The sequence below is a fragment of the Astatotilapia calliptera genome, chromosome 4 (assembly GCF_964374335.1).
Source record: "Astatotilapia calliptera chromosome 4, fAstCal68.1, whole genome shotgun sequence".
Taxonomy (NCBI): Eukaryota; Metazoa; Chordata; class Actinopteri; order Cichliformes; family Cichlidae; genus Astatotilapia; species Astatotilapia calliptera.
The window spans coordinates 709,415-735,899 of record NC_137425.1 but is presented as its reverse complement, the minus strand read 5'-3'; the positions used below and the strand labels follow the sequence as shown (position 1 = coordinate 735,899).

Genomic DNA, 26,485 nt, shown 5'->3' with positions numbered 1-26,485 from the left:
GTTTGAGGAAATAAATATCATTTAGAAAAAACAGAACATTAATTCAGTAATTATATTATTTGATATTTATGTGGAGACTGAGTTTACAGTTAGTTTAAAAACTAAAAATCTATTTTCTTTTTGGCATTTCTGCTTTCAATCACTAGGGGGCGGACTTTGTTTTTCCGGGTTCGGAGGTCATCTCACCGGAAGCACGTGATTGCACTGCGAGTGAGGGGAAAAAACACGCACTGGTCTCCACATGTGCAACACAGTCTGCTTCATGCTAAGAAAAGGATTACAAGTGTTGTGAGGCTGGCTTAAAGTCGCAGTTTTCTGATTGGAGTTTGGTGCAGAGGACGGAACAAACATGGAGGACATGAGCTTCATTAAGCTGCCGGCCGATGAGGGCAAACAGCCGGCCAAGAAGAGGGCGAAACTCCCGCAGTCTAGCCTGGTGGAAGAAGAGGAGGAGCGGCAGAGGAACGTAAAGAACCTGGCGGTGCTGGGGGAGAAGAACAGCTCGGTGAAGCTGCTGGAGGAGCTGGTGTTCGGGGCCGAGGAGGAGCTGCTGGAGAGACTCGTGGAGGTGACGTTCTCACCAGAGACCGTTTAAAAAAACAGCTCATTTAAACTTTTTTGGACACTAACTGGAAACCTCTGCCTCTGAGACCGAGCTGCCGTAACTCTCATGAAACGCAGTTATTTGTGGTAAATTCGGTTTAACTGACCTGAAAGAAAAGTCACGAAAATCTTTGTTACCTGAAAAACTCCGTTTCCTGCGATCGGCTTCAAATGTTCTTGCACAGGCGCAAAACTGTTTACGTAAAGACAAAGTTTGACATTTACAAAAGTTTGCGGGGTGTTTCTGGTAAACTCGGCTGGCTAATTAACAGCCACGATGTCTGTAATCTGTTCAAGCTTAACTTGTATCAACCAAACTCCATTCAAAATATCCCTGACTTTTGTTCTCGTGCGCATGAGCAGATATTACTCTGAAAACTAAGGTTACGAAGTTTTCCAACAAACCATTAAACCTTTGGGTTTACCGCCAGACTCCATTTAAAAGTCTTCTAATTTAGATTGCCTCTGTTTGTGTGTGAACCAGGCTGACAGTTATCTACCACCAGACTCCATTTAAAAAAAGTCTTGTTTTTCTTTCCCTGCTCAGAAGCTGAAACTTTTGTATATATAAGACGAAGACGACTGTGTAGGACTTTGGCTTAGACCCGCTGAATAACCTCCCGTTTGAACGATGCTGTAAAACTGGGTGAATTTTTGAATGGAGTCTGGTTTGTGGAGCTTGGTGATGAATCGTGCTGGGTTCAGGTCAGGTTTTGGTTTTTCACTGATGCTTCCTGTTCCCTGAGCAGGAGGACGAGGACCAAACCGGACTCCTGCTGCTGGAGGACAAAGATGAAGAGGAGGCAAAGGAGTCTGAGGATGAGGGCGGAATGCGGCAGGAGCCGCAGGCCGAGAAGAAAGCGGCGTGGGTGGACGAGGATGACGAGCTGGAGGAAGAGTGAGTGTTTCACAATAAGACGTGTTTTAGGCTGAAAGCGGGAAATCAAAGATGATTGTGGTGAGTGAAGACTCGCGTGATGATGCTGAGGTGTTGGTGTGTTTCAGGGTGGACATGAAGCACCGTTTCCGTAGAAACCTGATGAAAGGCGAGGCAGAGTCCACCATGACCAAACAGAAACTGCAGCAGAGGATGAGGGAGCAGTGAGTATGCACGCACACAGATGCACACACACACCTATAAACACACCTGGACGTGTGCTGCGTGTGTTTCAGGTTCCAGAAGGCGATGGGAGGAACGCCATCATGGGCGGAGAGCAGCGACCAGAAGAGGAGGAGGAGGAGGAGAGGTAGAATCTAAAATGTTTTTATTATTTTAAGAGTGTTTTCAGTCGACAGAAACTCAGACTCTGCGTCTCTGTGTTCCTGAAGCTGAGGAGGATGAAGATGAGGAGGATGACCTACTGAGGAGGACGGGAAACTTTGTGGCGTCCTCGGACAGCCTGCCCAGCGGCATCCTGAGGGTCAGTGAGTCCAGCAGGCTTCTGTTTGTCTGTCAGGCTGTTCCACCAGACTCCATTCAAAATATTGCTCATTTTACGTGTTTGCTGTAGGTAATGTTACAGAGCGATGAGTGTTACACCGGTGCTGGGATAAGTTTGTGTCTGAGAACAGGATGTGAGGCTTTGTAACATCTGCTGAATCTGGTGTGACGTGGTTGCCAGACTCCATTCAGAATATGGATCATTTTAGCAGCAGTGACTGTGTGATTTGATATACCTTTATTAGTCCCACAAGGGGAAATTTCATAAGGCTGCCGACATATTGCACGCAATGGTGGCGCCATCTTACCCCCCGACCATACATACATGACACAAACATCACATGGGGAAGACAGGTCAGAGAGGTATAACATGGAGAATGCACCACATGAGGAAAGATGAGGAGAAAAATAACTCCCCCCAGACTGAACTCCAACAGGGAGATCAGTTTGAGCACAGAAAAAACACCTCTGCACATGAAAACACTCGTAATACACCAAAGAAACACATGACAAGCAGCAGGGGGATAAAGGTGAGAGACCGCCGATGTAGACAGCACATCCGGGCCTGCGTGCGCTGGTCTCCATGATCCACCGTCAGCATCGGAAGGGAATAAGCATCGAAGGCGTTTGGAAAGGGAGGGGGGATGTGTGTGTGTGTGTGTGTGTGTGTGTGTGTGTGCGTGTGCGTGTGTGTGTGTGTGTGTGTGTGTGTGTCCAGAGTTCAGCTGAGACAGTGTCCTTCACCCTGCCAGGCTAAGTAAACAGTCTTCCAGCCAACCCAGGTGGCCTTGCATAGAATGGGAAGAACAGACTCAACACAGTCGTTATCAGGGTGTTGTTGTTCAGCTCCAGCCTTGCAACCGCAGCTGGTGCCAAAGGGGTCTCCTCATGAAGTGATGGTGCTTTTTACTTTAGTGCAAACAGCTCATATGAATTTCAAAGCTGTTCTACAGTCCAACACTGGTCTCTCAATCTCCCGTTGGAGAGCCGCGAGCTTTCTATGATGTTTTCCAAACTTACGTTCCGTGATGTTGTCGTTCTTTTTGCTCAAAGAGCAGGTTGTTACACTCACGACCGCAGTGCACTTCCCCAAGATGTGATCGAATTTGCGCTCAGGGGTGTTGTTCGAGCGAGCCCCTCCAGATGTAATCCAGTTTTTCACTCAGAGCTCTTGCTCGATCAGCTGAGTGATTACAGCCGGATTGGCGTCCTTGCGGTGGTGCCGTAATGTTTGGTGATAAGAAAAAATTCCAAATAATTCTGGCTATAGATTTTGTTTGGGCAAACAAAGGTACTAATAATTGACATCAAAGAGAGACAAAATGGCAAAGATGAAGAAAGTCGAAGAAGATCTGGAAGAGATTAAGCATTCACTTAATTCGTTGACGTCGGAAATTGAAAAAGTAAATAAGCAACAAGGAATATTAATGTCGATGATGGAGCAAATCAAAGAACTAAAAGATCTGGTCAAGGAGAAAGATAAGACAATCCATTTTTTGGAAAGGAAGGTGGACGACCTAGAACAGCAGGCTCGACTCGAGGAAATGGTCATTACAGGTCTGGAAACTAAACACAGAACATATGCGAGAGTTACCGAATCTGGGACTGGTGCAAAACGAGGAGAGGACGTGCCCCCGATGGAGGAGCTACAATCGTTGGAACGGCAGGTTGTGGAATTCTTTTCGAGTAAAAATCTTCCCCTGCATAGTAATAATATATCTGCATGCTATACTCTTCCTAGAAGGCACAAAAATGCTCCTCCAGCAATTGTAGTGAGATTTGTTAATCGAAAACACAAAGTAGAATTGCTGAGACGGTCCAGCCTTTTGAAAGGAAGTGGAGTATATCTGAATGAACATCTTACAAAAAGAAATGCAGATATTGCAAGACAAGCTCGTATTTTACGGAAGGAGAAAAAGATTCAAGCAACCTGGACCAGGAATTGCAAAGTGATGATTAAACTGAATGGAACACCAGAAGAAGCCAAGGTTGTAACGATTAAGGAACTTGAGGAATTGGACAATTATACGTGATAATATGATTAAGATAGATAAATGGTTGCGACCAATTATGGCTATAACTAGTTTATTTTTGGCAAGGTTAAATGCTACCTCGGGAGGAAAAGGACAAAAGGAAATTGTAAAATTGGATATGGAAGATAACAAGATCAACGGACTTTAAAATATGTTGATAAATGAATGTGAGATTGCTTAGGATCTTTTCTTTCCTTTTTCAGTTTTTTTCTTTTTTTTTTCTCCTTCTTTTCTCTTTTTTTGTTTCCTTCTCTTTCTTATGAGGTAATAGATAGCGCTAGAATAATTTATGCATTATGTTTGACGACACAGATTATAAATCATATGATTTTGAAGTAGGTATTGACCCTGAAAGGAATGTGCTTAATACAATTAACGTCACATGTGATTATTTTACAGAGGAGCAATTCAGGGATAAGGTTGATATAGCCAATACATTTTCTTTAATTCATATTAACTGCAGAAGTCTTTATAGAAGTTTTGCTTCGATTGAAGATTTTCTGTATAGTCTGAGAGGCAAGTTTCAAATAATTGCTCTGTCTGAAACATGGTTAGATGAGAATAAGGGTTGTAATTTTTGTATTGAAGGATACGATTTGTACTTTGTGAATAGAATCAAGACAAAGGCAGGAGGGGTGGCACTTTTCGTTAATTGTGATTTGAAATGTAAAAAAGTTGAATGTATGTCTGTTGTTATGGATGATTTAATGGAGTCTGTGACAGTAGAATTGGATATAGAAAAGAGAAGTAATATAATTGTAACGTGTATATATAGGAAACCGGGATCACAGATTGAGTTATTTACAGAAGCAGTAGAAAATTTATTGAGTAAGGTTAAGGGAAATAAGACTGTATGTTTGTGTGGTGATTACAATATTGATCTTTGTAAAGTGACAAATGATAAGGCTTCGTCAGATTTTTTTGAATTATTATATGGTAAAGGATTTTATCCTTTAATTATAAAGCCGAGTAGAATAACGGATAAATCAGAAACACTAATTGATCATATTTTTATTAATAGTTTGGAGAATAATATTGAAAGTGGCCTCATCATAAATGATATAAGCGATCATCTACCAGTCTTTTTTATTTTCGATTTAAATATGAAAAGAAAGAAAGAAGCTAGTTTTGTGAGTTTTAGAAGGTTAAGAAATGATGAAGCAATTAATAGGTTTAGACAAGATCTCATGGAAACGGACTGGAAGGAGGTTTATGTTAATGAGGTCAACATTGCATACGGAGTATTTCTAAATATATATTTGGCCTTGTATGATAAACATTGTCCATTGATATCATTTAAGCATAAGAAAAAGAATATAAATAGGAAACCTTGGATAACTAAGGGTCTTGCAAATGCGTGTAAAAAGAAAAATAATTTATATAGGGAGTATATAATATATAGAACTAAAAATGCGGAAATGAAATATAAACTATATAAAAATAAGTTGGTATTAATATTGAGGAAAGCTAAGAAAGATTACTATAATAAAGTTTTTCAGGAAAACAAAAATAATATTAAGGGCATTTGGAATATTTTTAAAGAGGTATTGGGTAATAAGAACACACCCATAGTTCGGCCTAATTATTTTATTAATAATAATCAAGTTGTTAAAGATAAGACCGAAGTAGCAAACGAATTCAATTCTTTTTTTGTAAATGTTGGACCTACTTTAGCAAATCTAATCAGGAAAAATGATGATCCAGGAGATGAGGAAGCCTGGATAGGTGATAATAGAATGGTTAATTCCATATTCTTAGCCGATACTACCATAAAAGAAATAGTAGCAATCGTAAAAAATTGTAAAAATAAAAAATCTACTGATTGTGATGGTATAGACATGGTCATAATTAAAAAGACAATAGATTGTATAAGTACTCCTCTTTGTTATATTTTTAATCTTTCGCTACAGTCAGGAGTATTCCCTGACAGAATGAAAGTGGCAAAAGTAATACCATTATATAAATCAGGAGATAAGCATAGTTTTAACAATTATAGGCCAGTGTCTCTTTTATCACAGTTTTCAAAATTGCTAGAAAAACTCTTTGCACAAAGACTTGATAGTTTTATTGAAAAATATCAACTAATACATGAAAACCAATTTGGATTTCGTAAAAATAGGTCAACGGCATTAGCGTTGGTGACTTTTATTGAAGATATTTCATCTGCAACACATAATAATAAATACACAGTGGGAGTATTTGTTGATTTAAAAAAAGCTTTTGATACGATACAACATTCTATTTTGATTTCTAAATTGTATAACTATGGAGTGAGAGGAGTAGCATTGAATTGGTTAATGAGTTATTTAGAGAATAGGTTGCAATATGTTTATTATTTTGGCAATACTTCTGAAAGACTGAAGATTGTATGTGGTGTTCCTCAAGGTTCTATTTTGGGACCTAAACTCTTTAATTTATATATTAATGATATTTGTGACGTATCTAAAAGGTTAAATTCGATTTTATTTGCAGATGACACAAATTTTTATTGCTCTGGAGAGAATTTGAAAGACTTGGTTGAAATTATGACTTCTGAGATGTTAAGAATAAAAAAATGGTTTGATGTAAATAAATTATCTTTGAATCTGACAAAAACGAAATATATGATATTTGGCAATCGTGTAAAGGAGGATAAAGTCATTATGTTTATAGAGGAAGAATTGATTGAAAGAGTTACTGAATTTCGTTTTTTGGGTGTAATAGTGGATGAGAATTTGACATGGAAATCTCATATTGAACATATTAGAAAGAAAATGGTCAAAAGTATTTATATTTTGGGTAGTATAAGAGATTTATTAAATTATAAAACAATGCGTATTTTATATTTTTCTTTGTTTTTTTCATATATCAACTATTGTGTTGAAGTTTGGGGGAATACATATGAGAATACCATAAAACCTTTAAACCTATTACAGAAGAAAGTTATACGAATAATTCATAATGTTAAATATAGAGAACATACAAACAAATTATTTATAGAATCAAAATTATTAAAATTAGGAGATTTAGTGAAATTACGGACATTATTAATTATGTTTAAGGCTAAAAATAATATTTTGCCTTTTAAGTTACAAAGAGTATTTTTGATGTGTTCAAGGGGAGAAGAGAATAGAAGGAAATTTTATTTTAAACATCAGTTAGCCAGGACTACACAAAGATTAATGAGCACAACGGTTAGGGGTATAAGACTGTGGAATTCACTTCATTATAATTTAAAGAATTGTATAAATTTACAATGTTTTAAAAAGTGTTATATGTTTAAAACGATAACTCAGTATGAAGAATGCGAATGAATGTGATGTTGGTTTGGGATTCGACCGGAGAGAAATGTCAATATTAGTTTGTTCCTGATTTTTGGTGCCCACCGGTGATATAAGTTCGATGGTAGATAGGGGGCAGGGTTTAATAAGAATATTTTCTTCTTCCTGCTCCTTTTCACACATGGTTGTTGTGTTTTGTTGACAGAAGATGTGGTTGTTTTGTTTGATTTGTAGTACCAAGTGTGAAATAAATAAAAATGAAATGAAATGAAATGAAATTGTTCTGAGTGTTCACGGCAGCCGTGCGTTCTCCAAGATCTTCTCCGTGCTGACTCAATGAGTCCATTTTGAGAAACTCACGCCTCGTCCCATCGTTCCAATCCCAGCGGGCAGCCTTGTGGGGGTTTGAACAGCTGGTTCCGCTTCCTTAATTCTCCGATAAGTCAGGGCCAAGCCAGCTCCGATCCGCCAGAACCCTGTTACCATGGTTCATAGGTAGATATCTTCAGCAGTCAGGTTCACCTGAGCCCAGACTTCTCGTTGAGAAAGGGTGTCGAACGCACCAGTTGATCAGTTGATCAAATCCATAATTCTCTTTTAGGTTTTAGAGAACAGACTGTGAGAGCGTTCCAGGGAAAGTAATACAGAAAACACGAGACGAGACAAGGACACAAGAGGCTAGGCAGGGAAGCTAAGGGAGAGGAGGAGGAGAAAAGTGCGAAAGCCTTCGTCAAGAGCAACATGCTAACATGGGCTTTGTTAAAAACATGTTTGATGCCTCACGGCGCTTCGAGTGAATTCTGAGCTCTTCACTTGAATTTTGTTTGTTTTTACAGATTAATAAAGTGAGGTCGGACGGCTGTTTACTGACAGTTTTGCCACCAAACTTCATTTAAAATCCTCTGAATTTTAGATTCTCTTGCACAGCAGTTTCAGGCTCAGCTTGCAAACTTGGTTCAGGTCATTTTCTACCAGACTCCATTCAAAATCTGCTAATTTTCTGTTCTGCTGTTCATGAGTGAGTTCATGTGGCTTTCTGGCTGTCGATGCAAAACCCCGTCCTCAGACTGAAGCTGAAGGGTTCATGTAAAACCTGTGGCGTGCTTCCTGCCAGACTCCATTAGAAAAACAGCTGATTTCTGTTCTGTAGCTCACAGGTGAAGTAGTTTGATGCTGTCATTTGTTATAAACACACACAGACGAGCACTCGTTAAAACATCGGGTCTGACTTCCTGTCGTCTCTGCGTTTGTAATCAGGTGAAGAAGTGTCTCCACGCCAACAGCACCCGTCCGTCTGAGGACAGGCTGACCACTGTCCAGTTCCACCCCAGCGCTCAAGTCGTCATGACGGCCGGCCTCGACCAGTCCGTCTCCCTGTTCCAGGTACGGTCGAGCCTCTCTGCTCAGGTGTTAGGCTCAGGTGGGAGGGGTCACGTGATTTTGACCTTCCTCCTCTTCAGGTGGACGGGAAGACGAACCCGAAGATCCAGAGCATCCACCTGGAGCGCTTCCCCGTCCACAAGGCGCAGTTCAGCGTGGACGGGGAGATGGTGATCGCCACCAGCCTCAAGAACAAGATGTTCTACCTGTACGACATGATGGAGGGCCGCGTCTCACCTGTGCACACCGTCAGAGGTGAGGCGGGGTCAGAGGTCAGGGGAGGAGGAGGTTCCCGGGATTTCAAATTAAGAGCATGTTTGTTTGTCATCAGGTCTGAATGAAGCTCGAGTGAAGGAGTTCTCCGTGTGTCCTGAAGGAGGCGCTCTGCTGCTCACAGGCACCAACGGATACCTGCACGTCCTCACCCTCAAGGTAACTCCTCCCCCTCGCCCCTCCCCTCTCCTGAGTCCTCCCGATAACTCAAGCTGTGTCCCAATCCAGCAACCGCACACTTCATAGTACCCGCACTTCGCAGACTACGTGGGGCGGGTACTCTGAAGTGCGAGAAGGCCAGAAGAACGAGGCTCGTGAAACGGGACGGTCTGGCCTTCGTCGCGCTGCTCATGTTGCCTAGCAACCATGATACTAACAGCTGGAAACGTTTCATACAGCTTTGAGTGACAGAAATGAAGGAGAACAAATGTTTTTTTGTTTGTTTATTTATGAGATCAGCTGAGTATCTGAGGCTGAGACCACGAGACTGAAACATGCGTGTTGGGCTTCATGTCTGCACTGAACAGTCATTTAAGATTAGTTAGTAAATAACAATTAGTTAATGTTGTTCATGAGACTAACGTCATCTCACTGTGGTGATGTAAATATAATATGGACAATATTAAAGTTATTGTCAGATTATTATGATTTATTACAGCAGAGCTTGAACTCTGGGTCAAAGATACAAGTTGCAGTTATTTATATTTCCTCTCACCTTAAATCTTCACTCAAAGACGAGTATCTGTGACAGTGTGTATATAGATGTGTTATATAGAAGAGACAAATATTGTTCGTTTAATATGTTGGTACTAAATTTGGCTCAATGTTTACATATATGTGTAAAAAGCAAATGTACGAGCTGTGATAACTGTGTCTGATAGAATGAAGAGTAGACTGATATATGAAATATTCCTTTATTGGGTGAGAAAATCAGACCATGTCATAACTGCTGTAAGTCACACAGAATAGATATCAGAGCCTTAAACAGGCTGACGTCTGCTAAATGGGTCAAACTGGGCAGAAAGTCTACAAACACATAACATCCTTATAGAATATGATGTAACACTATAGATCAACTTAGCTCAGAATATATAAAGCATATAAACAGTTACAGCAATATGATGCAACAAACACAGCAGCTACTGATCCAAAATACTCAAAGCTTCATAGAACTGAAACCAACATTTATTTTAGCTCCATCCTGCTGCTGATACAGACTTTAGGTTTCTGAACATTAAACTTGTTGCTGCCTTTCATAGTGTGTAGCTTGAAGGCCCTGAGTACTCTGAGTACTTTCTCCCACACTGGAAACACTGGGATGATCACATTATTTGAACATTACCTAATAAGACTGATTCAGCACAGACAGTCATGTTAAACTTTCCTAGCAGTCCTTCACAAACAGGGAACAGTCTGTCTATTCTCTCCATCTGTCAGCTGCTGCTGGCTCTTCCTCCTCCTCTTCCTCACACACTGCTGAGTTTGTCCTGGTGGATCATCAGGGCTGCAAAGCCTCACAGATGATGTGCAGCAGTGGCTCCCTCAGTCTGTCCTCACTCTGGACACTTGCAGTCGTCACACATGGAAATCAAATGTGTGATAAGCTGCAGGATTCAGACACAAGTGTAACTTATAAACACATGTTCATACTTTTATTCCACAATCAGAGAGAAAGAAACAGAGAGAGAGTGCAGGACAGACAGACAGGTGACAGTCTCAGGTGTACACACTGCTACACAACAGCACAGAGAAGCAGGATTTAGTGTTTGTGTTATTACGAGTGTAAACAAGAAGAGTTCCAGATGGTGCAGTGGACACATGTGTGACTCCACCAGTAATGTTTTAATGTTCTTCATTATTAAACATTCGCACATAAAGAGACTCAATATTCAGTTCTTACTTTTGACAGTTTAACTTTTCGGCTGCCCCGCTTCAGCCATCCACCTTTTTTTTTTCTGAACAAATTATCCACACCCACCGCCGCGCTATGAATTGTGGGATATATGGGACCACGAAGTGCACAAAGAGAACACTTTAGATTGGGACAGCCTTCGTCGTGTCGCTGTGACGTAATCGGTCTACAAATGCGCACTACGAAGTGTGCGGCCGCTGGATTGGGACATAGCTACAGTGTATCTCTGACAGAGGCGGAGCTTGCAATGTGACCAATCGGAAGCATGGACAGGTGAACTGATGAAACTCTAATATTAGAAAAATCTGTGTGTGTGCAGACAAAGGAGGTGGTTCGCAGTATGAAGATAAACGGTGATGTCAGCGGCGTCGCGTTCTCTCCTGATGGCAGCAAAGTCTTTGCAAACTCAGGTAAGTCGAGGAAAGGTGGGCGTGTGTGTTCCTGCTCATGTCATGTGATTAATCTTTGTGTGTGTGTGTGTGTGTGTGTGTGTGTGTGTGTGTGTGTGTGTGTGTGTGTGTGTGCAGAGGATGGGGAGGTGTATGTGTGGGACATGCGCAGCAGTCGGTGTGTGAACAGGTTTACGGACGACGGCTGCGTGAGGGGAACTTCCATCGCCACGTCTCAAAACGGGCAGTACCTGGCCTGTGGGTAAGACACGCCCTCGTAACCGTGCTGCTCTCTGATTGGCTGAGAGCTGTGTGTTTAAGGTTAAAGACGCCGGAGTGCTCAGTGCTGAGCTCTTTTTTTTTTTTTTTTTTTTCAGCTCTCAGTCCGGTGTGGTCAACGTCTACTCTCAGGAGGCGTGTCTTAATTCAGCCAATCCGAAGCCTCTGAAGGCAGTGATGAACCTGCTGACCTCAGCGACCGCCCTGACCTTTAACCCCACATCGGAGATCCTGGCCATTGCGTCCCGCGCAGAGGACGAGGCTGTGCGGCTGGTGAGAGACGGCAGTGATGATGATGACGATGGCGATGATGAAGAGCATTAACGGTTTACCTTTGTCCTCAGGTGCACCTGCCCAGCCTCACCGTCTTCTCCAACTTCCCCGTTGCCAAGAGGAAGATCGTTTATCGAGCCAGCTGCCTCGACTTCTCCCCGCACAGCGGCTTCTTCTCACTGGCTAACAACAAAGGCCACGCCCCCCTCTACAGGTGAGACAGTCTGTGGTCCCACAGGCGTGACCCTCTGGAGTCCGGATTTTTTAACCTCTAACTCTTCTTTGTATTTGCCCCGCCTTGTGTTCAGCCTCGTGCGTCTGAATGTGCACGTATTTCTTCAAATGCACACGAGCGTCAGACCGGAGTGTGTCGCACGCCAGCATGATGTCATAACTGCAAACAAAAACTGTTTAGAAACTATTTTTACAAACAGTTTACCTGAAAACGCCGTGATGGCCTCGGGCAGGTCTTCAAGCCCGTTACAGAAGCGGTCACAATAGAGATCGACAGACCACGTGACTTTCGCGCATTGCATGCCGGGAACTCGTGGCAAAACAATCCAAGTACCGCATCAAACGCAAGCACTTGCAGCACCGCAAAACGTTCATTCTCCGGTTCCAATAAATTCTTGCTTTTTCTTTGCCCCCCAAAAAAGTTCTGTACAAAACGAAGCAGAACAATGCCGGTCCGTACAAAGACGGACTCGACGAAAAGTCAAAGAAAAGATACGAGGACAAAATCAAAGGAGTGAAAGGGTCAGACCCTCACGAGCACACAGAGGGACAAAAGACGTCAGCGTGCTGCCCAACTTTCACCACGCTCATATTTATAATCATACGGATCTTGGAGTGAGTGCATACACTCATGAAGTTTAGTAACTTCAGGTCACTGCAACAAGCCCAGGTACAGTTTACCGACGGATGGGTACAGGACCTTGAAATGCACGTGTAGAAAGTAAAGACCATCGTACGTATCATAAGTTTACCAGTCTCACAAATCGTCGTCATAAATACATATTCGTTAACCGTTTATTAATAGGACCTTTGAGCTCAACGGTAATTAATTAGTAGTGGAAATAATTTCTGGTTCATCACAGAAATGTAGCAGTGACAATAATATTGTATGCTGTAATCGTACTGGGCAATTAGTGAGCAGAGTAACCTGTGAGCTGGAGTGTTCTAGGATGTTATATTTGATCTTTGAATGGCTGCAATCCAGTCGCCTCTTTGTTACTTCGGAAACATGGCTCGAACAATTTCTCTTCAACGACGTAATCCGATAAAAACGATCTCTTTACCCGTCGGCTTCCCGTGGCTGTCATGCGACCGGCTATTGCAGTTAATAATACAACAGCTTCTTGACATTTTTGTGTTTCTTTTTATCGCTGTGTGACTGATTTTAATTGAAAGCCTGCGTGCGCTACTACCGCTTGCCACGAGTTCCCAGAATCCTTTGCAGTTTTACCCCTGAATGACGTCACATTTTCAATCTCTATAAGACGCCGCGCAAATTATGTGTCACTCCAAAAAGTAGTTCCTGTCCACCACAAGGCAGCGGGGCAGATCACAACCCTGAAACCTAAAGGTGTATCCCTCCTCCTGTCCTCTACCTGGACGCAACGTTTACATCTCATGTGCTTTTGGCGGCAAAATCACGAATCCCCCAAAACGCGCCCTCTCACGTCCTTACCAACTAATGCTACGTGGGGTTTTTTATATCGTGTTTTGATTGGTTCATCTCTTCCACAGTGTCTTTCTCCTGTCTTCCTTCTCTCACCCCAACCAATCACAGCAGATGGCCCCGCCCCTCCCTGAGCCTGGTTCTGCTGGAGGTTTCTTCCTGTTAAAAGGGAGTTTTTCCTTCCCACTGTCACCACAGTGCTGCTCACAGGGGGTCATATGATTGTTAGGTTTTTCTCTGTATGTGTTATTGTAGGGTCGACCTTACAACATAAAGAGCCTTGAGGCGACTGTTGTGCTTTTGCGCTATATAAATAAAGTTGGATTTGAGCGCTTGTCGTCATGAATCGATCATGTGATCGTGACCCCGTCCGTGAACAGCAGGAGGTAAAAGTTTAAAAACGGCAGTGTGGACTTTTCTGTGTGATCAGCTGTTAATACGACACAAAGTCAAACAGGAAACTGAGGGTGAAGTCACCGCCACCACATACAGGTCGCCTCAGCAGCAGTGTGACGTTTGGAGGCGGAGCTCTGATGCCATGTACGCGGTCTGCTGACCCCTAATCACATGACAGCTTTTACTTTGAAATCCAGTTTATCCTGTTTGGAGAGTCACAAAGTGAGCGAGTTCTTGGGGTGAAGAGCGCCCCCGTGTGGTAAAGAGCTGGAACAGCTGAGAGCGCGCCAGAGCGAGTCTCACACACACATTTACATCCATGACACACTGACCTGGACACACTTAGGCTTCTGTGAGATGATTACGTGTGTGCGCGTGCGGCTCGCGTCACGTTCCCGTACATGCTAACGTTGACCCTGCTCTCTGTCTCCAGGTTGCTGCATTACAAAGAGTTCTGAGGGGCGGAGCTTCGAGCAGGAATCAGACTGTTTCTGTAAATACTGAAACCTGCAGAGGACCAATCAGCTGCAGGAGGCGGAGTTTGTTTTATTGTTTGTATGATGTGATTTCATAAAGACTCAAAGAGGATCCCTGCAGTTTCCTCCGTTTGTTCCAAACCAGTTTTATGAAACGCTGACGTCGTTCTGAACAGTTTCAAATGAAACTCACTAAAAATCATCAAAATACAAAAATGTCAAAGAAAAAACGTTTTGTGTGGATTTGACGAACTGTCATCGTAGAAATGTTTTTGTTTGTCTTAAAAACAAAGTTTCATTTTGAGTTCAGATAAAATATTTTATTGATAAATAACATCGCAGTGAGCTTTAATTAAAGAGGAAGAATTTAAGCTGCAGGTTCGTAATGATTGTAAATAAAAGTCTTTTGTAGAATCTCATCACAGAAATCACTGATTAGCTCTCATCGTGTAATAAACACACACACACACTGTATAATGGGTCATTATGACACATACAGGTCGATAATAATATTCTACAGTCTGTCTCATAATTCCTCGCACAGGTGACGTCTCCACTGATCGTCTGGTTGGTTTGATTTGATTACATCAAGTGAATTTAGTGATTTTTGAGCTGTTTGGCATCATTGAGCTTCGGTACAGCAAACAGCTGTCTCATGATCAGTCAGCATTGAGGAAGTTGCAGAGGTGACCAATCAGATGACAGGAAGATAACCGTCAGACTGGATTTGCCAGCTCGCTCGCGCTGCTGCAGGAATGTCCTCGGTCCTGTCCGTCCGCCTCCTTCAGGCTGAAGCATGAAAAGCTCGCGTCCCTCCCAAAAACTCGTCAGCGCTCGCTTCCAACCGTCACGTTAACTTGGCCCTCGAGCCAGGCATCACCCAATCTGCTGCCATCACAGTTCCAGAGGTCAAAGGTCCAATTCTTGTCGAAAATAAAGTTTGAAAGATTTTTTCCTGTTTTATTTAAGCTTTTATTAAATGAATAAATAAATCTAATAATGATGTTTTCATTTCATGTTTATTTTATAACATTTATTAAATACGATTCTTTACTAATATTTGTTTCATCAGCTATAATTTAGATACATTTTTGTTGTCATTTCATTTAGTTTGGGTTTGTTTGAAGTCTGATGACATGATTGAAGTTATGAGAAGATCATTTTAATGTTTCTTTGTTTTTAAACTTCGGGACTGAAACATTTTTAAAAACCAATAAAAGGATTCGATCTGATCGATCGGATGTTAAAATGCGTCTGAAAGTGGGAGGAGCAACAATCTCACCCCCCAGCTGCATAAACATCCACCCACCAAACTAACCTGACCGCTTTCTGCACCTGTTGGCCCCGCCCACGCTGACATCACAGAGGAGCACTAACCAGAGTTTCAGGATCCAGAAACGCCTGACCTGACAGAGAGGAAGGTAAGAGCTTTTCCCTGTTTCACGTAGAATGATCTGGACTCACAGACTGATCTTAAATCACAGGAACAAAAACGTGCGGGTTTGGCGGTGTCTCTGATTGGTCAGGTGAGCACACCTGTGCAGGTGTTCCTGTGAGTTTGGCCTCCTGAGTCCGAGCTGCAGGTGGAGCCTGCTGTAGGTTTGATTCCAGACGTCTAACCTGACGTGAGACAACAAAATCTTTACAACCAAAGTCTCAACCTGTTTGTAATCGTGTGGCGTCTGAGCACCTGTGGAGAGGCTCACACCTGAGCGCCAGCTTTTACTTTCAGTCTGGACCAGGGCTGCCCAATCCCGGTCCTCGAGAGCTACCGTCCTGCAGCTTTTAGATGCATCCCTACTCCAACACAGCTGAATCAAATGGTGTGATTACCTCTTCAGCATGCCATCATGTTTGGCAAAGGCCTGATAACAAGCCATTCATTTGATTCGGGTGTGTGGGAACAAGGATGCATCTAAAAGCTGCAGGACGGTAGCTCTCGAGGACCGGGATTGGGCACCCCTGGTCTGGACTAACACTGGGCTGCAGACACGCTGATGTCTGAAAGTTTGAAGTTTCTGGGTCATGGAGAGGATCTGATTGGCTGCTGTGACGAGGTGTTTCTCTGCTTCCTGTTCCACCTCGTCGCTCACTGGACACGAGCAGCTGTGGGAGGCAGAAGTGAAGCTGTGGTGCTGCCGGGTTAAATCCACACAGTTAGTCTGTGTGCTGGTGGAAGAGCGGCGCCTTTACACCGAAACCAACAGCTGCCGGTTTGTCCTGACTGAGTGGGACGCGTTGGTCCTAACCCACCGGTGGCGTGCAGACACCTGACGACGTCCCCCGCCCCAGTGGAGGCGGTGTCAGGCTGCGTGGCTGACCCGCACAGACGCCCCGAGGATGGACTCGGGTTCAGATTTAGCCCAAACCGACCGAGATGTGCAGAGATGCTCTGACGGCTGTCTCAGGATTCAAAATTCAGATGATCTGCAGTTACATGAAGCATTTTTCACTCTCTGCTCGTTTTGACGCTTTGAAACAAACAAACCGAACTGATCACATTTTTACACTGTTTTCATTTCTCTGGCGTTCTGTCCGGTTACAGTCATTTAAAATGACTCTGACTTGTTTCCATGTGCTGATCTTATCTCAGCTCTGACTCACTGCGACGCAGAGCTGCTCGTGGTGAAACACGTAACAGGTGTTGATGCGTCTGAATTCTCCGATGTGCGTGCAGCACTCGGGGCACGCGCAGCCTTTTATCGGTCGCGTCCACGCTCCCACATGTTTTTACTCGGCTCTCACTTCCTGTTCTGGAAATAATGGAGGAAATTACATGGTCTCGAGTGGGGGGTTATTAAGTCGATTCGGCACAAACATGTAAACACAGAGCGTGGATCGTCCACAGACGCCGTTTCTGAGCTGCAGGTTTCATCACTCTGACCAACACTGACTGAACCAGCAGCAGAAGATCAAACTACGCTTCATGTTTGATAAACATCATCATCATCATCACTTCCCTCTGACTCTGGCTGTTGCGTCCTGCACGGCTCTCTCTGCACTCAGAGACCATCAGATCTGCATTATTCTCTGCTGCTGTGTTCAGTGCTGTCGGCCTCTGACAGCAAAGCCTCATCTCTGCTGTTCACACTGAACAAATGTGAACTTCAACGATTGCTCAGCTGTGTCTGTGACTCTTCTTCACTTCAGCAGCATCAGCTCATCTTCACATGTTGATTCATGGTTTTATTTTAAATGGTAAATGGCCTGTGTTTGTATAGCACTTTACACCACATCCAGTCATCCACACATTCACACACTGGTGATGGAAAGCCACAGCCACCCTGGGGCGCACTGACAGAGGCGAGGCTGCACTGGTGCCACCGGGCCCTCTGACCACCACCAGTAGGCAACGGGTGAAGTGTCTTCGGGCCTCGAACCGGCAACCTTCCGAATACAAGGCGAACTCTCACCTCTTGAGCCACGATCGCCCCAGGTTTAAGGTTATCTGCTTTAAAAAGCCAGGCCAGGAAACTCTGCTTCATGTGTTTCTGCTTTAGCCTCAGTGACTTTGACACAAAGGCCTCTGCTGTGATGCTCACACCTCTGATCAAGTCTCACAGTGTCAGCTTGGTTTTATACACAGACACAAAATATGGAGATGAACTGATAACTGATCAGAATTAGAATATTTCTGACTGACTGAGTGAAAACTGAATCGAATCAAAGTGAATCGATACCCAGCCCTGGCCTCGAGGGTCAGCTGTGGTAAACAGCCCTGTGATTGGCTGGTGACCTGTGCAGGTGTGGCTAAGAACAGGTGGGCCGTTTAAGTCCATCCTGGTGCTGCTTCATCATCAGCCATTTGTTTCTCTGAGGTGAGCAGGTGTGGGCTTTATACTTCACAGACGTCATGCGGACGATTCGGTTTTTATCAGGATTCCTCCGAAACTTGCCGATGGATTTGTTTTACATGTTCCGGAGACGATGAACTTTGTCTGGCTCTGGATCAGGGAATTTTTGGAAGCGTTCTTTCAGACAGAGACTGGACTTTTGGATCAGCTGCTCTCTGAATGTTTTACAGTGTAGATGTGCAGATGTTTCCAGATGTTGGCGGAGCGACGCTTTGATCCTGACGGGAATGAAATCAGCTGAAGCTCAGAGTGAAGATGAGATGAGTTTGTTTGAAATGATCTCATCACAGATGAATCGCCTCAGGCTCGCTGCTCGGCCTCTGATGAAGAGGAGTGGTGCGTCCTTGCTTTGAGAGTGATGAAGGTGAGAGGTCATCCTCTGGCTGAAGCCCCACCAACTTCTGCCTCTAGGGTGGAGCTGCTCGAACAAGCCGGAGGACCCGAACGGTTGATGCTGTTCGTCTGGAAAAGGGCACATCCAGACGAGCAGCATCAACCTTTCGGGATTTCCTTACCTGGATGACTGAGCATGAACACAAACTGGAGGATCGCGGTGACGCTGCAGCTGAGGCGCTCGTGCTGCTATCAGAACCAGTTCCTCCAGCGCAGTGACGCTGAATAAACCTGCTGCCGATCTCCTGTGACCAATCCAAACTCAGACGTCACGGAGGAAACGGGCCGAGGCGCAGCAGCCCACCCGACTCGCTCGGCTGCCTCTCCATCAGCATCCAGAGCGTCCAGTTCAGTGGGAGCTCACGCAGCGTGATGCTGCAGGGCGCCGAGGCCATGCCTCTCCTCGCAGACACGCCTCTGCTTCACTCTGAACTGCAGTTTCACGTGTCGGCTTAAAAACACAGTTTTAATCTTTTAAGGCCTGGAAGCTTCACCTGTGACCTCACGGGAACACAAAGGAGCAGGTCCCTTTAAACAGCTGGCCCCGCCCTCTCCACCTGTCCAGGCCTGAGCAGGTGTGCCATGTCTGTCCCCGGGCTCTGACTTATTGCTGTTTTTTTTCTGGGTCAGAGTTCAGTGCGGTTTGGCGTGGGCATCCTGCAGGTCTGAGCAGATAAACATCGCCTCCTCATCCTCCGCCTGCTCCACCATCGCTTCACCGCAACGCTGCTTCATGGCCACCAACCTGACACCACTGGAAAGCCGGGTTATTGATATGCAGCAGCATCTGTGGGTGGATTTGATGATTGAAGAGCGTCGAACACCAGCAGCCTGACACCACCTGCTCCGTGTCACAGCTGTGGGAGACGCCCACAGACTCGGGTCTGCTGCTGCGCCCACAGGTCTGGTTGGTGGCCATGAAGCATCGTCACGGTGAAGCGATGGTGAAGCAAACCCAGATGTTCTGACTGAAGTTTATCAGTCAGAACATCTGGGTCGCCGGGCGGTGACGCTCTGAAAGGTTACAGATGTTAAAGCGCCTGATCCTAAACCCCGCCTCCTCTGTGTCCTCCTCCAGGAGCAGCACGATGGCGGAGTCGACGGAGCTGTTCACAGAGCAGGAGCTCACCTGCTCCATCTGCCTCGACCTGTTCACCGACCCCGTCTCCACCCCCTGCGGACATAACTTCTGCCAGGTGAGTCCACCTGCAGGTGTGAGCACAGGGGGCGCTGTGCGTGGAAGCTGCTGCTGAAGGTTCACCCAGCTGTAATGATCAGGAAACGTAAACAAATCTGTGATCATTGACGTGTTTCTGCTGCTCGGCACGTCCTGAAATGCTTCATTTGTACAAGCTGCTCTCGATTCTGAGTGTTGTTGTTGTTGTTACTATGACGACGATGGTGTTGATTAGCTGCTGTTTTTGGCAGGTCAGGTATTCGTCCTGCTTTACAGCCTTTTAAGAACTAACCAATCACAGGGTCTGCAGCAGTGTTAGTAATGCAAACAGAAAACTACCTGGGGGTGCGTTCAGGTGCAGTGGGTTACTGGTGCGTCCTGTGCCCGCAGGCGTGTATCGGTGGTTACTGGGCGTCCAGTGCCGTGTCCACCTGTCCACTGTGCAAACATCAGTTTGAAGGACGTCCTCAGCTCAGCATCAACAAAGTCTTCGCTCAGATCGCAGAAAAGTACAAACAGACTCACTATGCACCGTTACCGTCGCCCTTCGGTAATGGGGCGCCCGGCGCCGCGATGGCAGGCGCCATGAACACCAACCCCTTCCTGACGCCTGAGCCATCAGTAGCTCAGGCGAACGGGGACGTAGTGTGGTGCGACGTTTGTACGGGAATCAAACAGCCCGCCGTCAGCTCCTGTCTCACCTGCACCGCCTCCTACTGCACTGAGCACGTGCAGCCACATCACACCACGCCATTCTACGCCAAACACCCCCTGATGGACCCCCAGGAGGCCCTGAGGGGCCGCACCTGCTCCGTCCACCGGCGCCTGATGGAGGTATTTATTTTTCTCTATGATTGCTTGATTTGATGTTTATGTAACATTTAAATATTTGAATGTTTTTTTATTTTAAAATGGTCAGTTTCAGATGTTACAATAATTTTTTATATTTTGAACAAATTCAAAAATAATTAGTTTTATTTTAATAACTGGTTTTATTTTATCATGTAAGTAAAACTTTTTCATATCAGTTCATGTTCTGCATTGATGAGCGGCTCACCTGTGCAGGTGTACTGCAGGACGTGTGAGAGCTGCATCTGTGCCATCTGTGTGCTGGAGGAACATCGGATGCATAAAACTGTCTCCGTGCAAACTGAGAGGCTCAGCAAGCAGGTACAAATATCCCAGATTCTTCCCGGGAACGCCATTTATTAAAGTAATTTGATTCTGTTTTTTATTTCATCTCATTTTGGTTGACTGTTATGTTTGTTAATGCTGCTCATTACATTTCATTACAATTCATCATTTAATTTATTATTACATTTATTATTTGTTGTAAATTTGTAAATTTTATTTGAAATTAATGAATTTTTGCAATTTTTGCAAAATTTTTTTTTTGTTTCTTTTTGATGAAAAACAAAGATTTTAAAATGATGAAAAAACATTCTGGAATGAAAATAAATCCTTGGAGATGGATACAAAAAGTAAATTCATCGTTTGGTCCAAAGTGATTTTTGTTGCGGCTCTTTGACTCGACCGTGTCCGCCTGCCTCTTCAGAAACAGGTGTCCAGGACGGAGCAGGAGATCCTGAACCGGATCAAGGAGAAGGAGATCCGTGTGACGGAGCTGAAGAAGAAGCTGGACAGCCTGCAGGTGACTCACCTGTTTGCTCCTTATGTAAAAACCTGGCGGGGCGGGTGGAGCCTGTGGAAGACGATGGCGTTGTCGCTCTCTTCTCACCAAACATCTGAACCCGTCTGTGTTTCAGAGCCATGCTGACAGAGAGCGCGGCGAGGTTGAACACCTGCTGAACGACCTGTCCGGCTCGTTGGACCAGATCCGGTCTCATGTGGTGGGCGGGATCGTGACCCAGCTGGATGCTGTGATGACAAAGGGGGACGGGATGGTGAACCGCCTGGAGGAGGAGCTTAGCCAGCTGACAGAGAGGAGAGCCGCGCTGGAGGCGCAGGCTACCAGTCAAGATCACATCGCCTTCCTGAAGGTGAGGACGCCTGCAGTCACCGATCCCAGAATCACAACAGAGGCCTGCTTCATCACCCCTCTTCATCACCCCTCTTCCTCCCTCAGACATACGAGGCGACCACGGCTCCTCTGGCCGAGGATCTGCAGGCCCAGGCGGATGACGACTCGCAGCTGGTGCTCCACTTCCATCTGGGCGAGGTGAAGCTCGCTTTGTCCGAGGTCAAGGAAAAGATGGAGGAGATCCAGACCGGGGAGATCCGCTCGCGAGGACTGCGAGGACCCCGAGGATCCCGAGCGGACTCCTGTGAGTTCCAGATGTTACAGCACAGTCTGCAGATGTTGGGTTCCAGATGTTTCCTCTGAGTCGTTTCTTTCACCTGTTTCAGTTTCAGCCGGTGACATGATGGCGGCCGAGAGCATGCTCAGTCTAAGAGCCAGCACGGCCAGTCTCAGGAAGAGCCAGTGGTCCCTGAAAGGTGAGAGGTCAGAGATCACTTCCTGTATCTACCTGCAGGTGTGCCACAATCCGATCATTCCAAGCTCCTCTGTGGAGCCCTGCAATAAAGAGTGACTCTATTCTACTCTATTCTCCTTACTGAGGGAAGAATTTATCCAGTCAGAATAAGCCAGAGAAGCGAGCTCCGTCAGAGGCAGTTACGGCCACGGTGTTGGATGGAGCGCTGTTGCAGACACTCAAGACACCACCCACGAAAACACACGCTGATTATCATCACCTCACTGCACTCTGTGTACATATGAAAAAGGAAACTATGGAGCGGTTCTTATATAGCCCTGGTCTACTCTGAGCACTCAGAGCTTCCCGTCCTCGTACGTGCACACATGTCCTCGCACGTGCACACATGTGGACATGAGTCCACACATGGACACTCTGATGGGGTCAGTATCATGCCCAGTGATATTTGGCACGATTGAACCACAAACCTTCAGATCAGCAGATGTGCATGCGCAGTATTTTGGCTCTTTTTGTACTTCACTTTTCTTCCTGTGCCCTGTGAATGTCCACAGTGTCTCTGTCTCTGCTGTGGGAACATGTTGCTTACCTCGACAGGTTGACTTGTTTAGGGAAGTGCTGCTCATCCCACAATTTCTTATGTTGAGGAAATGAGTTACAAGTTGTGGGGCTTTTATTGTGAAAGAATAACTGAGTGTTTTCCTGTCTACTTTCAGACCTAAAGAAGAGCAAGCAGGTGTCAGGTACGTACCTGTGTGAGTGTGCAGCAGACATGGATGCTCACCGTCAGCCTTTCAGACACCGATAACGAAATTATGAATCAAATCAAAGATGACAGATTTTTTTAAATGCTGGTCGTTTTTAAACGACACAAAGATGAAGTGAAAGGATAAAAACGCTGAGTTGTTAGAGAAGCTGTAGCGGTGGGAGGTTTGTGAAGAGATGAGAGCTTGTTTCTGATTGCTGATGAAATGTGTTCGTTTGTTGTTGCAGGATACAAGAAGGCCCGACTCTACATGGGTGAGGTTTTCAGCGTTTTGGTTTCTGGGTGATTCGGTTGATGCAGGTCGGGTTTGGTTATAACTGCATTCACACAGACAGACAGCTGCCAGCTAATGCTGGGCAACATCCAAGTAAAACACTCTGGCTCCGCCCCCCAGATGCTCTCTTACCATAGTAACCTCACAGCAGCCACGTTACTGGTCACATGATCTCATTAAACAGCCTAAACACGGTCCAGAGGTCCAGCTCAGGTGAAGCTAGCCACCTGTATCACCATCCACCTTTCAGTCACAGAGGCCACACCCCCTAATAAAGCACATTTTAAATGATACACAAACAGTTTCAGGCTGTAAACGTTTGTTTCTGCTGTAAGTTTGAACATGCGGGCTGACTCACTGCTGCCTCTACTGGAGGAACTGCAGGTTTAGCCTCATGGTGAGGTCTTCACATTATATATTTCTAAGCAAAGATACGTAATAGTGCTTCATTGGATTCAGCGTTGTTACATATATTTGATTTCTGGACTGTAGAGGAGCTTTGCATGATTCACAGTTCAAAATAATCCTCCTGTATCAGATACTGGGCCTCAGCGCAGGTCCTCTCTTCATCCTCTGAACGTTGTGATTGGCTGCCCTTCATAATCGTCAGATGGGTTCAGCTCATGTGGTAGAATCGACCGTAAAGGGGATGTGCCCTCGCTACCTTTAGATTCACAGGGTTACTGAAGCTGACTCTGAGATCACTGATATGAAACTCCAAGGCTCAAACAGGGGAAGTCCACCTTTACTCATCCTGTGGTGAGGTGTCGGGATCGTCCTGGATCGAGTTCTTCAGCCATTGTGATGACTATTTCAGCCTCCAGGGGACCTTGCTGTTATGTTTACCTGTGCTTGTTGCTTCCAGAGGACGTGACGCTGAACCCGGTGACGGCGTATCCCTTCCTGATCCTGTCCGAGGACCGTAAGCAGGTGAAGAGAGGAGAGAAGCTGCAGTTCTACAGAAACAGCCCGCACAGGTTCGACGTCTGGTCCTGCGTCCTCGCCAAGGAGGGATTCAGCTCCGGGCGCCACTACTGGGAGGTCAGGACCCAACCGGCCTTGGGACTGGGTTCAGTAATGGCTAGCAGGATCCAAGTCTGATCTCAGGTGTGTTTTTCAGGTGTGCGTCGGGGAGAATAAAGACTGGAAGCTGGGCGTGGTCAGCGAGTCGGCTCAGAGGAAGGGTCTGTTCGATATGTGCCCGTCTCACGGATACTACGCCATCTGGTGGAGCAGCAGCCAGCTGAGGGCGCTCACCACGCCGCCGCTCACCAAGGTCCAGTCCACGTTTCACATGCACTTATGTACGGAAGGCCACTGGTGCCGCAAGAAAGCAGCCACTCAGACTTAAACATTATTTTGGTCAGCGTGACTTTAACATAGAAAATCTCTAAATTTAATTGAAATAAGTTGGCGCAAAAAGTACCCAAAATCCATCATTTCCACACATTTAATAACTTTAAAATCTGATGAAATTAATTCTATTGTGTGTTAATGACAAAATTTTAAGGCAAGAAGGATGCAAACAAGCCCATCCTGTAAAGCTCAATAAAAAAATACAAATTAAATTTATGTTTATTTATGTTTATGTCATTTATGTTTTTAATGCAACAGTTAAACTTTGAGTCCTTTCATGAATACAAAAACACCACAGTGTCTTTTTGGCACCAGTGGGCTTCCACACCTTGAGGCTTCTTGACAGTTTGCAACTTCTGTCGACTCGTCTTAATCGTATTCTGTTTGCGTCTCACCTGCAGGTCAAAGGTCACCACCCCAAGCTGCGACAGGTGGGCGTGTTCCTGGACATGGAGGAGGGTCAGGTGTCCCTTTACAATGTGAAGTCGGGCTCAGAGATCTACAGCTTCCACACATCCACTGAGTTCACCGAGAGGATGTTTCCTCTGCTGGGGACCGGAGACAAAGAAGTCCCCCTGATCCTCCTCACCACGCTGCAGCACCCGGCCTGAGGGACTGGGACCAGAACCGGGACCAACCGGAGGGTCAATGCTGAGCGAACTAAGAGCAGAGGAACTGCAGGTGGAGTCGAATCGTCCTCACGTTGATCTCCAGACTCTGCAGTGAGACTTGAAACAACAAAGGATGTTTGTCTCGTTTTGTCCCCGTTAGATCCTGACAGGCGATGGTTTTGTAATATCGATCACTGAAGAACGATGTGCTCTTACAGCCAGAGCTGCTTCTTAAATTTGTAAATATGGTCATAAAAATACATCAAATGAATCGAGGGAACCAACTTTTTTTTTTTTAACAATTAAAATGATATAAAGAAGTTTTCACTTTGTGTAACCAGTTTGTTTTTGTAACGCTGTGAAACTAAAAGATTAGTAACACTAAACCTTTACTGAGATTTTGTGAAACATAAAATTATTAAACTCAAAGCAAATAGTTGATGTCATGAATACGTCACGTTTAATGTAACAGCTTATCGAACAATAGTTAAATTCTGTTTTCATATTTTTTCTAAATGTGTTGCCTTTTTTGGCAACATATTGGCAACCTTCTTTTCGGGGGGCGGGCGCAGCAGCTTCTAGTGGACGTCAGAGGAACTGCAGCCATGGTGATAGTTAATAACTGACAGTTAAATTATTTTATGAAAAACAAACGTTTCAGCGTGACCTCGGATTTTTGCCAGACGTCCGTGTACTGTAAAGCTTGTTTTTCCAGTAGATTCTGAGAAGTGTCGAATAATGTTGGAAATAAAAGTGAACTTGTTAAATAAAGAAAAGAAAAATTGAGGTTGTTGACGTGTTTTTTTTCTTCTTTTATTCATGTTGCTGAAACACAAACTTACTGTGATCAAAGGTCAAGGTTCAGATCTGGGATCACACCACAATCGCAAAATCCCTCCATGCGTCCAGACCCGACCCTCACATCACAGCTCGGATCAGAAACTCTTCGTTTCATTTCTTCATTTTCACCTTCTGATTGGTTTTACTTCCTGCTGCTCACTGCCATTGCTCCAGCTTGTTTCTCTGATGTGGGACGAGCTCAGGACCAGTCACATGCTTTTAAACAATGTATTCCTGACACTCGTTATTAGATTAAAAGAACCAGGTAACGCACGCTCGCTGCACGAGTCCATGGTTGTCATCGGTGACGCTGAAACAGAAATTATGTCCCTGTTTAAACCTTTCACATGTCAAACGTCTGCTGC

The 26,485-nt window shown here is 44.9% G+C and overlaps 2 protein-coding genes across 4 annotated transcripts; both read left to right on the top strand.

The window, feature by feature from the left end:
• The first annotated feature begins 151 nt into the window (after nucleotides 1-151).
• On the top strand, nucleotides 152-15,399 carry utp18 (UTP18 small subunit processome component). 2 transcript variants are annotated; one of them, XM_026163831.2, is made up of 13 exons: nucleotides 152-568; nucleotides 1,353-1,501; nucleotides 1,609-1,704; nucleotides 1,777-1,842; nucleotides 1,931-2,024; nucleotides 8,595-8,720; nucleotides 8,798-8,972; nucleotides 9,049-9,149; nucleotides 11,222-11,312; nucleotides 11,430-11,553; nucleotides 11,669-11,843; nucleotides 11,915-12,057; nucleotides 14,354-15,399. In XM_026163831.2, the coding sequence occupies exons 1-13, from the start codon at nucleotides 350-352 to the stop codon at nucleotides 14,376-14,378; spliced, it is 1,584 nt and encodes a 527-aa protein (XP_026019616.1). In that variant the 5' UTR covers nucleotides 152-349; the 3' UTR covers nucleotides 14,379-15,399. The 2 variants fall into 2 exon arrangements, with proteins under 2 accessions (XP_026019616.1, XP_026019615.1); XM_026163830.2 differs by having other exon boundaries at nucleotides 1,777-1,850; nucleotides 1,933-2,024.
• Nucleotides 15,400-15,678: 279 nt separating this feature from the next.
• Nucleotides 15,679-26,066, top strand: btr30 (bloodthirsty-related gene family, member 30). 2 transcript variants are annotated; one of them, XM_026163828.2, is made up of 13 exons: nucleotides 15,679-15,817; nucleotides 19,722-19,839; nucleotides 20,211-20,654; nucleotides 20,886-20,990; nucleotides 21,376-21,471; nucleotides 21,587-21,820; nucleotides 21,907-22,105; nucleotides 22,188-22,277; nucleotides 22,990-23,016; nucleotides 23,267-23,293; nucleotides 24,179-24,354; nucleotides 24,434-24,589; nucleotides 25,071-26,066. In XM_026163828.2, the coding sequence occupies exons 2-13, from the start codon at nucleotides 19,732-19,734 to the stop codon at nucleotides 25,278-25,280; spliced, it is 1,872 nt and encodes a 623-aa protein (XP_026019613.1). In that variant the 5' UTR covers nucleotides 15,679-15,817; nucleotides 19,722-19,731; the 3' UTR covers nucleotides 25,281-26,066. The 2 variants fall into 2 exon arrangements, with proteins under 2 accessions (XP_026019613.1, XP_026019614.1); XM_026163829.2 differs by lacking the exon at nucleotides 15,679-15,817 and adding an exon at nucleotides 15,820-15,922.
• Nucleotides 26,067-26,485: the final 419 nt, after the last annotated feature.